General features: G+C 49.1%; 1 protein-coding gene across 1 annotated transcript in view; it reads left to right on the forward strand.

Annotated features, from left to right (window-relative positions):
- XYLT1 (xylosyltransferase 1) overlaps window positions 1-14,655 on the forward strand; it is a 284,392-nt gene that overhangs the window by 233,571 nt on the left and 36,166 nt on the right. The window contains exon 6 of the mRNA XM_045542679.1: window positions 7,514-7,594. Coding sequence (XP_045398635.1) covers window positions 7,514-7,594 — 81 coding nt within the window. The remainder of the gene's footprint in view (window positions 1-7,513; window positions 7,595-14,655) is intronic.

Raw genomic sequence — 14,655 nt, forward strand, 5'->3', positions numbered from 1 at the left:
CGAGGAAAGACGGGTCTGAATCCATCCGTGAGATGGGAGCAGTGGGAGTTAGGCTCGTGCTGCAGCTCAGAGTGTAGACAAGCACAGGAGAAAGCCACACACCCTGGGCAGAGTTGTGACCCCATCAGCTCCTATTGTGCAACTTGTGCTCAACAACAGTCTCCTCGAAAGGAAGGAGGCGGCCTCAGAAGGTGGCTGCGGTTTCCTGTTTGTTTCCTGTCTCTATTTCTAAAGAAACAGACCACGTTCCTGAAGCTTATTGACCATGAAAAGGCAGGATTGAAATAAGCTCAGGCTCTGGCCCTGGGGTGCTGGGGTTCGCATCTCCACTCCACCACTCACGAGACATTGGACAAGCCATTAACGCTCTTCCAGTCCTAGTTCATTCACAGGTGAATGTGAGTGCCTGCTTGGCAGGGTTATTGTGGGGTTAAGGGAGGATGAATGCCTAACACTTGGTTAGCAGCGAAGGGAAAGTCTTCTGTAATTGTTGTTATTAAGTATTTTCTCATGAGCACCCCAACACTGGGGTTCGTTGCCCCAAATGTCCCGTAGTTCACTGGGCAAAGACATAGGGAAGAGCATTGCTGGCAGAGGGAACAGCATGGGCAGAGGCCTGGATACAGAAGTGAGGGATGGTGCTCCCTGGCTTCAAAGAGCTTGTTGTCCTTCAAGCAAGCACAGACCGAACCCTCCCCATGGGGCAGGCACTGTGCTGGCACAGCAGCTGCAGAGATGAGCCCTGCCTGCCGCTGCTCCCCTTGGGCACATGTTAAGCACAGCAGTGAATATTTGTTGAGCACCTACTATGTGCCGGATCCTGGAGGAACAGAGTGGCATTAGACCCAATGCCCGCTCTTCCCGTGGCTGTAGCTGGTTCCTGGGTACTGTCCGAGGTGCTGCCCCGTTGTCCGGATGGAAAATCCTCCTGCTGTTGGCAAACAGAATAGCTGCAACAGCTGCCCCAGGCACAGAAGGGGCCAGTTCTTTCCCACTCCCACCTGCTGCTTGACACAAGGTCGTTTCCTCCTCTGTGTGAAGCTCCTCTGGCGCTCCGGGGTCCCGCTGGTGGTTGGTACTACAGGGAAGCCAAAAGACCACTGCTTAGGCCCAGCCAGCCTACCCGAGAAGCCCACCCTGACTGCCAGGGGCCCGCCAGCCTCTGCGGGATGGCCCCTCCTCCATCACCTCTGCAGTTTCCTTCTCCCTCCCCACGCCCCTGCCAGCCCCTCAGCTTGGCCTCTGTGCTCTGGTGTGAGTCCCAGCCACGCTCTCGCCTTGCAGGGAAGCCTCATTGCATGTAGTGTCTTTCTGAAAGCAAAGAGAGACTGTAAAATGCCATGTGAGTGAACAGTTCCACATCTAGGAATGTGACACTGCAGAAATCTGTCATACTCGTATGCGGACAGGTAAATATGCAAGGATATTCACGGCAGCAGTGCCTGTGAGAGGGAGAAAATGGAGCCACCCGAAATGCCCACGGGGGATCGGCTGTGCCCATCCCTTAGAATTCTGTGCAGCCTCTAGAAGAGTGAAGGCTGCCTGTATATACTGATTAGTCAGCAGAGCAGGATATAGATCATGACATAAAAAGCCGTGTGTGTATATGTATCTTTTATTTTTTTATTTATTTTAATTTTTATTTTTTTTGGAGACAGGGTCTTGATTTGTTGCCCGGGCGTGAGGGCAGTGGTACAATCATAGCTCACTGCAGCCTCCAACTCCTGGGCTCGTGCAATCCTCCTGCCTCAGCCTCCCAAGTAGCTGGGACTACAGGCATGAGCCACTGCACCCAGCTCCCCTCAAAAATATCCATGTGTGTATGTGTGTGTATATATACACACACACATATATATATGTTCCCATTTATGTAACAAGAAAATGCATATAAAGATAACAGCGTCTACCTCATAGGGTTGCCATAGGACTAAGTGGGTTAATAGATACAAAGTGGTTGCAGTAATGGCTGACACCATGTACTAGGCACTCAAGTGTTAGATGATGTTGTTGCTGTTGCTCATATTTAAATCTTTATCTTGCTGTGATCTAAGCTTTCATAATAATGATTTTTAAAGAATAGGAAAGGGTTACAGTTGGCCCCCCGACACCATGGTGTTTTTCTGTACAGTTGAGCTCGTCCTAGAAGGATGCACTTTCTACTCCTGCGGAGTGTGCAGCTTCTCCAGGGTTGCACATGCCTCAGGTGTGCCTGGGATCACCAGCTTGTCTTCATTTGCTCAGGACTGTCCAATTATAAAACTAAATGTCCTGTGTCCTAGGAATGCCCTCAGCCCGGGGAAAACCAGGCCAGTTGACCCTTCTCTGTGTGCCCTGGTAGCCAAGTTAATTTAGGAGATGTACAGACAAGTGGTCATTATCGTTTTTCACCTGTAAGAGGAAAAAAAAAAAAAACCATGAAAGTGGTACATCAGAATGGAATATTACTGAGCCTTGAAAAGGAAGGAAATTCTGACATACGCTACAACATGGATGAACCTTGAAGACATTGTGCTAGCTAAATAAGCTAATCACAAAAAGACAAGCACTGTGTGATACCAGTTACATGGAGTGCCTGGAGTAGTCAAAATCATAGAGACAGAACGTGGAATGGTGGTTGCCAGGGGCTGGGAAAGAAAGGACAGGAGAGTTAGTGTGTAGTGGGTGTAGAATTTCAGTTTTGCAAGATGAAAAGAGTTCTGGAGATGGACGGCAGGATGGTTGCACAACAGTGTGGATGAACTTGATGCCACTGAACTGTGCACTTAAAAACGGTTAAGATGGTAAATTTTATGTCGTATGTATTTTACCACAATAAAAACATTGAAAAAAGAATAGTACATCACATATCATGAATATCGTTGCTTAGGATGAAGCTAAGGGGTATGTAAGTTAAACATCCATGTGAAACACTGTAAGATGATGGGTGGATACACTAGATGAAGAAGCTGGGGACACGCTGGCATAGTCTGTTCTGAGCTCAGATTGGAGGCCTTCACCATCCTCAGCTTGCCCGATTCCACAGCCCCCCACGCCCCACCCCTGCTGTGCATGTCTGCTCCACAGTGGCTGGTCGCTTGCAGTCCAGAAGGACTAGATCCGGTGCCTTCTGGGGTCTGCACATGTCTGGTAGCATCAGGGGTTTGAAATCCTGAATCCTGACACTCACAAAGTCATGTGTATAAAACTTTGGCATCACCGTTGGATGAGCACCTCTGGCAGGGTGGCTCTCAGCATCCTACGCTGGCAAGGGGTCCTGGGGTGTAAGCGTGCTGGGTGGGTAGCAGGGGCCCAGAGAAGAGCAGTTGGCTCTGTGTTGGGCTCCTTCCTAGTGGAAGCTGAGCAGTCCCCCACCCCTTGTCACATGCCACCAGCAGACAGGCCTCGCTTGGCTGGGACTCTGTGGGTCTGGAGTTACTTCTGCATACAGCCTGGCTCCTGGGAGCCTGAGAACTGTGCCCGCTCTCTGTACCTTCATCGCCAGAGCTATTACATATATAAGTCACACACAGTGGTGTCTGTGGCCCTCTGGAAGCCAGTTCCTAACTCTGACACCAGCTGGGAAGGGACCTTGGAGAAGTCCCTTTTGTGAGACATCTCCCAAACCGTGCTCTGCGGAACACTCCGTAGGTCTTATGGGCAGAAGGCCTTCCAAGTTCAAATCAGGTTGGGTCTTCATATGGTTTTCCCCAAGTCAACATGTCTTAAGCTTCCGATGTTCAAGATGGCAATAATAATACTATTGAATAACTGACATTTATCAAGGGCTTACTGTATGCCTAGTGCTATGGCACGGGTTTTATGTGCCTTATTTTTATTTAATACTCTCAATACCGAAGGCTTATGGAGATGAAAGTAACTTGCTCAGAGTCTGGAATTTCTGGAAGAAACCATGGGGAGCAGATAAAGATGGAAAGACACTAGTACGTGACTTAGAGCAGTGCTTCCTAAACTTTAAAGGGCACAGGCATCACCTGGGGACCTTGTTTAAAGGCAAATTTTAACTCAGTGAGTCTTGGGTGGGGCCTGAGATTCGGCGTTTCCAATAGCAGTGAGCTGAGGACCAGGCTGGGAGGAGGGAGACATTAGAGCGTCCGTATTTTTTCTCCCGCAGCTGGGATGGAATTCACTCATTCATTTGCTGTCGTTTATAGAAGCAGTCTAGTAGTGGACAACACGAGCTGTGACATTTGGAATCAGACTTAAATCCTTGTTTCCTAAATAGGCAGTTTCTCTGAGTCTCAGGTACCCATCTGTACAATGGGAATGAAACTCGCATTTTTATGGCGTCTTTGTGAATATCAAATGCAATAAAATGTGGCAAAAGTCTGCCCCAGGGCCTAGGGCATGGTGCACATTCAATAAATGGTGGCAGTTGGGAGCTTCTTTTATTATTTGTTTATTCATTTCAACCGAGATTCCCTTGTGGTTCCCAATAAGTTTATTTTACCATTTATTTATTCATTTGTTACTTGCATATGTCAGCAAAGATTTCCCAATGGCTTCAACAGTGGCAGCAGTGGGCCCCGGTTACCGTGAGGAAAGAGAGGAACCGCATAGACTGAGAGGCATGATTTCTAATCATTGCAGCAAAAGGTAGAAGGAAATTGATGGCGAGACAGACACAAGTGATGAACTACGAGAGCCATTTGGCAAATGACTCCTCCAAAAAGGGAGAGTGAGAAATGTGTGTGATTGGGGGTGGGAGGGAGAGAGAGAGAGAGAGAGGGAGAGAGAAACCGGAATGGGGTAAAATGTCAACAGATCGCAAGCTGTAAATTATCTGGAGAGAACTAAATATTATGTAGGCAATTATCGACAGGCATCTGAAAGCAACAATGGGAAAACTTGGTCCCCAGCCGAATTCTGTCTCCCATTGGAGAAGGGCGGGGAGACAGGCTTTAGCATTCAGAGCAGGCATTTTACTCTGAGCGAAGAAGAGCGAGAGCCCCAGGGCCCCCAGGAAGAGGGGGCAGGCAGGGGTCCCCTCCCCCCACCCATCCAGACAATCTAGCAAGATCCCTGGCCAAGCGCACAGACAGCGCTTCGCTTTGAAAGGCGGCTTTACCCACGAGCTCCGGGCCTGGAAACCTCAGGCCCCTCCCCGTCCACCCTCCCTCCCCCAAGATGTCATCTTTTGAGACGATTTCATGTGGAAGCATCGCTAAGTAAATTTGCTAAATGCCTATTCATCCCCGTCAGATGGGGACGCGGTGAAGCGGTAAATGTGAAAATGGTCCCAGCTCACAGCCCTGAAAGGCGCTTTCTGGGGTGGCCAAATGGAGCCGCAGCCGCTGACCCTGGGAGGCCCGAGGCTGCGCGAGAGGGGGCCCCGGAGCCCCAGCCCGGCCCCTTCAATCCTCCCCCTGAGGCCGCCTGAGAGGCTCTATTTATTATTCCTACTGCCAGGGACCCATTCAGAGGTTAACTTGTCCCTTATTCATCGGGACACAATAATGAACTGTCGCAGAAAGCGGCGAGGGGCTTGGTAAATAAGAGCTGTTAAGACGCGGAGATGGAACAGGCCTCTTTATGGCTGGGAAAGAGACATTGCTTTAATTTTTTTTATAGGCTGATTGAGTTTCCGTCTCTCCCAGCGGCTCACAGAGGCCCCTCCCCGCAAGCTACAGCCACCTCGAGCCGACGATCGGTGGGCTCTGCCCGGGCACGCTCAGTGGCGTTTGTTTGTCCACGCAGGAGGTGCAACACGGCACAGACACATGGGGTTACCCTTTAGTGGACATCCCTGGGGTTCACCCCTGTGCACATCAGCAGGGCTCAGCCTCCTGGGTGTGTGCGCCGGATCTACCTCGCTGCAGGCTCGCTGGGATTTTCTGGCGCCTGCCACCGCTAGCACGGCTCGTTTTGAATCCGTGTTTATTTCAGTAATGGGCTGGGACATCAGCAATGCTCATTTTCACTGCAGCATCTCTTAACTGCCGTGTGCCCCCTCCGCTGGAAGCATGAGTTGGTCAACACGAGCCATCCAATAAGAGCACAGGGGCTTGGAGTGGCGAGACTGCAGAGTCACAGGGAAATGGAGGAGGGGTGCAGGGTGGGGGCAGCCTGGACCAGATAGCGGGGAGGCAGAAAGAACAGAGCATTGTGCATTGATCGTGCACCTACTATGTGCCCTTTAAACCCATGCAGTTCTCCAATCAGTCTATATGCCCAGTGGGCCTACTGTGTGCTGGGCATGTTTCATTCTCAGCCCAGGTGAGTTCAGAGAAGGCCACCATTCAGAGAGGTTAAATGACTCATCCCTTGGACACACAGCTGGCTCAGTCATGGAGCTTTCTGCTTCTAGAGCCCAAGTATTGCTTTCTAAGGCACCATCCTGCCTGTCAAAAATCTAGCCTCCCTTCTATTCCCAGAGACATTTTTCCTTTCCACTGCCATCACCGTTTTTCCCAACTGGAAACAGTGCTTAACCCTTTCCTTCTAAGTAAAAGTCCCTGAGCAGAGGAGCCTGGTGATGAAGGAGCTGTCACATCAGCACCATTTACCTGTTTGGGTTTATTCAGTGGAAGAGGCGACTGCGTTTCTGGCAGATGGAGACCCGTGTGACTGCCTTTTAAAATACTGTCACAGCTGTATGCACAAGCTGATTAGCTGTGACTACACTGCTAGTGCCGAGATTGATGGCGATAAATTTGGGATAACAATGCTGGGAACGATGTCATTCATTTGTATTGCACTTCATATTTTTTAAATCTCTCTCAAGCGGTAGCCCAGTGGTTACTGGGGACTTGGCATTCATTCATTCATTGATGTAGTCATCACTCCCAGTCCATTTGAAGGAGTCAGTTCAAACTCAGCTCACTTTGATTTATTCATTTGTTCGTTCGGCAGACATTAATGTAGCTCCTACTGTGCACCAGTGAGGAACAGATCTGACCAAGTTCTGTCCTCATGGAGCTTACATTCCGTAGGCAAGTTCAGTGCTTTCAGATGGTGATAAAATACGGAAGTAAACAGGAGTTATGTGATCACCATGAAGAGGCAAGAGGAGGCAGGTGCTACTTTAGGTTGAGTGGCCCAAAGAGACCTCTCTGAAGAGGTGACATATGAAAGGAAACCTGGATGACAAGAGCAAGCCAGCAGTGGAAAGACCCAGGGCAAAAATATCCCAGGCACAGCAAGTGCAAAGGCCCTGAGGTTCCTGTGTATTTGGTACTGGGCTGCACGCTGATGACTTACTGTTTGCCAAGCCCCAGTGCTGGGCGCTGGAGATTCTAACACAAGTAAGAAGCTTTGCTTGTCGTCAGACAGTTCCCAGTGTAGTGGAGGGTCTACGAGAGACATGCACAGCCTATTTCAATGTAGTATGGTGGGCTGGCTCAGTGACGGTGACACATAAAGAGGATGCCGTGTCAGCCCCTGTGCTGGTGATCGGGGAGGGTGATCCAAGCAGAACAGCACAAAGAATGAAACCTGCTTTCTGTGACACAGAAGGGAAGCAAGACTCAACGTCTCCGTGGAGAACCCTGACTTTCTTCTCCGTTTGTTTCCACAGGACGAATGACCAGCTGGTGGCATTCCTCTCCCGATACCGAGATATGAATTTCTTGAAGTCACACGGCCGGGACAATGCAAGGTAGCACCCCTCCCCCTCCCCCTGTGCAAAGTGGAAATGAAAATCTGAGTGATCATTTGGGGCCTTTTTTCTAGGCTGGTTTGATGCAACCAGAAAGAAAGGGAAGGTGGGAGAGAGGCATGACACGGACTGCAGGAAGTAGTCCGTCCCGCCAGCCAAGGGCGGAGATAATCCCACGTGTTTCTCATAGTGTCTCAGCCCTTTTAATCTTTTTTTCCCCAGGGGCTTTCAGGAGTCCATTATCTCATGCTGGCTGCCCTTTGCGTAGGGCAGCCGCTGTTAATTCCCATTTTATTGGTGGGAAGACTGAGGCCCACGGTTTAAGTGATGTCCCCAGATCATTCACTCAGTCAGCCAGTCATTCAACAAATGTTTCCCAAGTGCTGAGCTCATGCCGGTCACTGTTCTAGCGGTGAACGAGACAAAGTCCTGACGCTCAGGGAATTTACTTTCTAGTGGAAAAGAGTCTCATGCCAGCGTGGAGTTGAACCCGGGGGTCCTGACTCCCGGGCCTGTGTCTCCTCCACTGCTGGAGCCCAACACGTGAGCAGGTCTTAGGGGTACCCAGAACCCCAGGCTGGATCTATTACACCTGTCCCATTTAAAATGAGCAGTGTCAAAAAATATTAATAGCATCTCTGCGGTCCAGTGTTGAGCTAGAACCCAACTCTCCATGGCCAGAGGTCAGCTAGAAAGAACATGGTCTTGAGCGCCCCCTGTAGGCGTCACCATCCCAACATGCAGCACCATTAAAAACCAGCCTAGGGTCATTCTGACGTCCTGGGACATTTTTCTAGCTTTGAACTCAGCATAACCTGGCAGCACATGGGCTCATGTTAGCTTGCCAGTGTGCTTTGTTTGGTCATCATGGTGTTTTGTTTTGTTTTAATCCAGGTGCTTCATATGAAAATTAATAGCCCCATTTAAAAACAGCACTATTTCCCACGAAAAATCCAGATTTCTAGCTAGTCTAAAATAATCTGAAGGTCTGTTAACTCCGTGCATGAATTTTCTCGTGGCAGTTACTTCCTGGATCTTAGGTCGCTGTGGCCCTCACTTCTTTTCCTTCCTGACCTGGCCCGAAGCAGCATCTCAGTTTGCAATCTCTCCTTTGGATCTTCTCCACCATTGTGGGTGGGGGTGTTTTGGCCGGCTCTGTGACTCAGTTTACCCAGTTATCCATTGCAGGAGAGGCACAAAAGCAAGGAGTGAGCTGTGTTTCCTGAGCTCTCAAGAAGTAGCCTCAGCATCCTTGTGTCGGATCATTTTCCTAAATTGTCACTTTGATTTCATTCAGCTGATTGTTTATAGATCTGTCCTGCTCTTCTCACAGCCTGCCTTCTTTACATTTAAAAGGAGCCCCGCGACTTGAAGATGCTCTTTAAATCAGCACAGAGTAGTACAGCATGTTCGGGCCACAAAGCATAGAGAGGCCTGGCTGCATAAACAAGAAGAATTAAAGCCACTGTGCGTTGTGTTCCCACTAAGTGCCCATCACTCCGCTGGCCCCTTCTCATAGAGGATCCAATTCTATTCTCACGGCCACTTGAGAATTATCATCATTGTCATGAAAAGAAAAGAAGGTTTCAGGAGCCTGCATGGTTTTTCCAAAGGTCACACAGCTAATAAACAGTAGAATTTGAACCCAGGTCTTTCTGGCCACATAGCCTAGGAACAAGGTGGGGGCCAAGCCTGATTCCATGGAGGGAGGGGTTAGTTATCAGAGGCAGCCCAGACGTTGGTACTCCCTACCCTTGGGTAGAGAATGAAAACTCTTCTTCTTCTCCAGGTTGCCTCTAATATATGATTTGAGCAAACAAAGTTGTATCATGAGGGAGGAGCCCATTCTAAGTTTATCAACTTGTGTCTCTGAATTCCATCCACCCCAGTATTCTTGTTTCAACCTACTCAGTGTTTATTCTCTGTGCATGATTTGCCAAGCGCTGTGCTAGGAACTGTATGTATATAGCACATGTTAAAAGCAGGGGCTTTGAGGTTGTACCTCCTGGGTTGGAATTCTGATCTATTATATCCTAGCTGTGTTGCAGTGGACAGGTGACTTAACCTCTCTGAGCCAGTTCCCTGACCTGTAGAATGGAAATATTAGTAGACCTGCACTCATGGGGTCATTGGGAGGATTAAATGAGATGCTACATATAAAGCATTTGGTGTAGGTAAATGCTTATGAGGAGGAGGAGGAGGATGTCATTGTTACGATTAACATAGAACTAAAATGTTGCAGGCAGAAGAAGGAAAGAGATGGTGTACGGGCCTTCACCGTGCCTCTAGGTGTGTGTGTGTATCCTGTATGATCGACGTGCATCAGTAGCTGACAGGTGGTACCCAAGTGGCACAGGACAGGGTAAAGGAGGCCAAGGAGAGGTTGTTGGAAGCTCCCTCCAAAACCCTGAAACCCAAAGGTCTCTGGGCAGAATAGCTCACAAGTTCCAACACTCATACACAAGTCCCCAGCTGGGATTCTCTCGTTTACAGGGAGTAAGGGCAATAATTTAGTATTAATTTAATAGTAAAATGAGCCAGCGTGCCATCATCTGCCACTCTCCCCTCTTCCTTAGCTGAGGCCTCTGCATGAACGAGCCTAGCTACGGCCCATCATCCATCATCTCCCTCAAGTGAGCCCAGCTGGGCATGGCTTGGCTCAGGTTCCTCCCTGGTGGGGTGTTAGAACTCCTTCGGTGGGAAATGACAGAAACCCGGCTCAAAGTAGCTTAAGCATAAAGAAAACTATTGGATCAGGTAGCTAAAATGTTGGCATGAACTTCAGGTATGGCTGCATCAGGCAGCTCAAATGATATCATCAAGCCCAGACTCCGTATTAGTTCTATTTCCCTGTGTGTTGGTTTCATTCCCTGGCTCCTGGGGGTGATCACTGGCAGTGTAGTGGCCTCATTTTACAGATGAAGAAGACTGAGTCTCAGAGAGGTGGAGTAACTCGCTTGATTAAGCTCATACCGCTAGGGCAGGGCTCGGACTAAAGCCCAGGTGAGCATGTCCGCCGAGTCCAGCCTCTCCTTCCTGCATGAAGAGGCCTCTCTGTCCTCCAGTCCTGCTTTCCTCTGAGGCGGCCACCCTGCTTCTCTGGGCTTCATCTTTTCCCTTTGAAAAGCAAAGGGGTTGAACGAGATGCCTGCAGGGGCCCTTCCCATTCTGCTCATCCGTGTTCCCAGACAGCCCTTGCAAAAGAGGAGGGACAGAGGCAGAGATCCTAAAAGACGGAGTGCTGGGGAGAGACAAAGCAAACAGTGAGACACAAAATAGGCCCCAGGGGGCCTCAGTTTTTAATTCCACCTGATTCTTAATAGCACCATTGACCTGTCTTCATGTCCAGCCTTCGGCAGCCAGTTCTGAATTCCAGCTCCCGCTGCGAAGAGACAGCGTACAGGCAAACTAGTATTTTAATAGCTGCCAAATTGGTCCTGACCGTTCCTGTAATTAAATGAAGGGGAGAGCTGCATCCACTGTTTCTCCTTGCTTCCCTCCAACAGTAAAGTAACTAGACATGTAGCGCAATTGTCATTTTCCCAGACAGCCTCAGCAGGGCTCGTAGAAGCAGGTGCCTTGCCGTTTACCCTCAACCTGAATAATCTAGTCTTTGGCAACATCCCCAGGCGTTCCTGGCCTCGGTTCAGGGAGCATCCGAGAAGTTGTTCAAGTCTCTGCAGCCTGCTGAGGTCTCAGTGGGTGGGAACAGGCCTCTTCCAGGGAGGTGGAAAGGAAAAATCTGCTCCCTCAGCCAGAACTGGGGTTCCGCTGGGACTTTGCCTACCTTGGTTGATCTAATGTCTCTACCTCGGTCAAGGTCACCAGCGCCGCCCCAGTGGTTAGCCCTGGGATGTGGTATGGTGGAGGGCAAAAGCAAAGATGCTGGAGTCCAGCCACCTGGGTCAAAATACCAGCTCTGCTATGTCACAGCCGTGGGACTACAGCACATGACTTTGGTCATACTCCCATTTCCTCACCTTTATAAGTTCCACGTAAGGATCATGGGAGTGGGGGGATTGACTGTCCCCACTGACCACGGGAAGGCACCGAGCTGGGCACTTGCCAGTGCGTTATCTCAGTCCAGCCTCATTTGGCAGCGTCACCCCACTTCAGAAATGACGCCACTGGGGTTTGGAGAGTTGCCTTGCCTTGTTCAGGGGCCTCACGCCTAGTGAGCGACAGAGCTGGGATTGGAACCTGCTTCGGTCTGACTTTAAGGCTTGTGTTCATTTATTACCCCATGATTAGCGATCGCATTTGACACGACCTGCAGTTGTAAGTTTTTGGGATGTACAGCAAAACCCTGCTGACTTTACACAGAATTGTTTTTTATATGGGTGTGGGACAGGTCCGCCCTCTACCTCCCAGAGTCAGCATTTCCCAGCGTGTGTTCAGGATCCACCAGTGACCACCGTGTGAGATTCCTGCCTAAACAGGCATACTGTGAAAGTGAGGTGTCGATCTTATGTGTACCAACAAAAATGTATATAATTAGCCCCTCTAACCCATGATTTAATGGATATTGTGCTTAAAATAAGGTTAAGTTAAAAGAAAACCGTGGAAACTATTTAAAGTTGACTTAGAGAAATATTAAGGGGGCTCAGATATAGACGCTACATAAAGCAAACAGCCTAGCAGGTAGGAATCAGGCTCATGGGACTCACTTGCCAGCTCTAACACTCACTGAGCGTGTGACCTCAGGCAACGTTCATCAATTACCTGCGTATCAGTCTTCTCACCTGCAAAATGGGAATGATGATAATAGTACCAACCTTGGAGAGTTGTTGTAAGAATTAAATAAGTTAATATGCGGATAAGCTCTTGGAACGGGTAGTTGTGCCTGTTAAGTTGATGATGATGGTGATGGGTATGGGGATGGTGAAGGAGAAGAAATAAGAAGAATCTGGAAGATGACGTACAAATCGTTAACAGTTCACAAACACTTGCAACAACTCTTAGAGAAACAACTAGCGTGTCAAATGTTAAGACAGCGAGGCAGGTAGGCGGCTAGGAAGAGTTTTAGCCCCAGGTGGGAAATAGCACGAAGAAGTCCCTTTCTCCTCCCGGGTCTGGGCCCCGCCTGCCAGAGGCAGCAGTCCCTGTTGGACGCTACGATGGCATCTGAGCAGCCTCACCAGCTTCCGTCCTCTGACATTGAACTAATCTTCAGGCCCAAACCTCCCTTGATGTATAAACAAGCAAATGTGTAACCAAAAGTTGGCAAATCCATCGAGAGCCCGGCCAGGAACCTCCTCCAGGCAAATCTGCTTTCAGGGGTTCCTTTGGTGCCAACTTGCTCATTGAGAGACGAGCTCTCTTCCTGGCTGACTTTAGCGCCGTGATTGTTGTGAGGAGATAATTAATATCTCGTCTCCAATAGGGAAAGCAGATTGCATTTCCCTTTTGCTTTCCTTAAACCCAGCCGGTGCATTCATCACTGTTTGCATGTTCACTTTAGTTAATCCAATGACGGCGGCCACGTCAAAGTACAGCACGACATTGTGCAGACTCCTGCACAGAACTGCACACGCACACCCTCCGTTGGCCTCTGCAGGTGTTTTAGGTCATCCGCGGAACTGAACTTTCTTAAAAACGATACACAAAGAAGTTAGACAAGAGATTAGAAGGGAAATATGTCTACAGTGTCATCTCTGAGAGGTAGAGTGTGATTTTTAATTTCTTCTTTGCATTTATGTTACGTTCTGAACCCTCTCTGAGGGACATGCATGACTTTTATAACCGGAACAAAAGGCGGTAAACAGCGTTTTTAAAAATATGTGAAATGTGGAAAACGAATTATCCCTCAACAGACGTTTGGACAACTTGGAGATACAAGCTGATTGGGGATCCCAAGCTCTGTGAGGAATGTGGGCCACCAATCTGGGGGACCCCAGACCCCAGGATTCAGGACCCTGAATCTTCATTTCCACTCGGGTTTCTTTTTCTTCCCTCCTTGAACGTCAAACCCACGTCGGCTCTCTGCGCACGGGGCAGTCATGCTAGTCACTCGTGGAAGATTGAGTATGTGCCACGGATTGTCTTAAATGCCTTGCAGATATTAACTCTTTCAGTTCTCACGACAACCCCATGATATAAGTGCAATCATTATGACGCCCATTTTCCAGATGGGGACACTGAGGCAAGAGATCGAACAACACACAGCTCATGACTGGAGACACAGACTTGAACCCAGGCAGGGTGGCTCCGGAGTGTGGGCTCTTGTCCACTGCGCTCCACTGACTCCCTGGGGGTGTTCACTGCAGAGCCCCCCTCCACGTCCCGGCCATGTGTGTCCCCTCCGCCAATTTCCTGCTCCGAAACGAGGTGGTGAAGCTGAGCTTCCTGGAGCGCCCCCATTTCAGCCATGCGGGCCCTTGCGCAAGTGATTTCTGTCACCCATGAAGCTCTTCCCACAACTCTGGAGGACTAATTCCTTCTCATCAGCTTGCGTGCCACCTCCACAAAGCCTTCCCTGGCAGTCACCACTCCTGAAGTCCCTGTCACTTGATTTTCTGCCATTGCACCCGGATTTTTTCCTATATAGCATGCATCATAGTATGTAATTATATATCCTTGTATTCTGTATTTTTTTATGTCTACTTATTTATCAGAGCAGCATTAGGGTCTTGTGGCTAGGGTGTGTAATGCAGAACCTGCTAAGGCTTGAATCCCATCCTCGCCAGTAACCAGCTGTGTGGTCTTGGGGAAATTACTTAACTTCTCTGTGTCTCTGTTCCTTCATTTGTAACATCAGCCTTCATGGGGTTGTAGTGAAGACTAAATAAGAGACTATATGTTTAGTGTGTAGAACAGAGCCTAGAGTGTAGTATGTGCTTGATAAATGGTAGCTGATATTATTTATGTTTCTTACTCTCTCTTAGAAGAGAGAGAGGGTAGGTGTGGAACCATAGGCTCAGCACATAGACCAGGGCCTGGAATATTGAAGGTGTTCTCTAGAGTTGCAAAATGAATGAATGCCCCAAGCCCTCTTGCTCTTCCAGCTACTGCAGAGTAGAAGTGTGACAGTTGTCTCCAGCCCGGTCCAGCTGAAATGATTG

Source organism: Lemur catta, chromosome 2 (assembly GCF_020740605.2).
Source record: "Lemur catta isolate mLemCat1 chromosome 2, mLemCat1.pri, whole genome shotgun sequence".
In the NCBI taxonomy this organism is placed as follows: Eukaryota; Metazoa; Chordata; class Mammalia; order Primates; family Lemuridae; genus Lemur; species Lemur catta.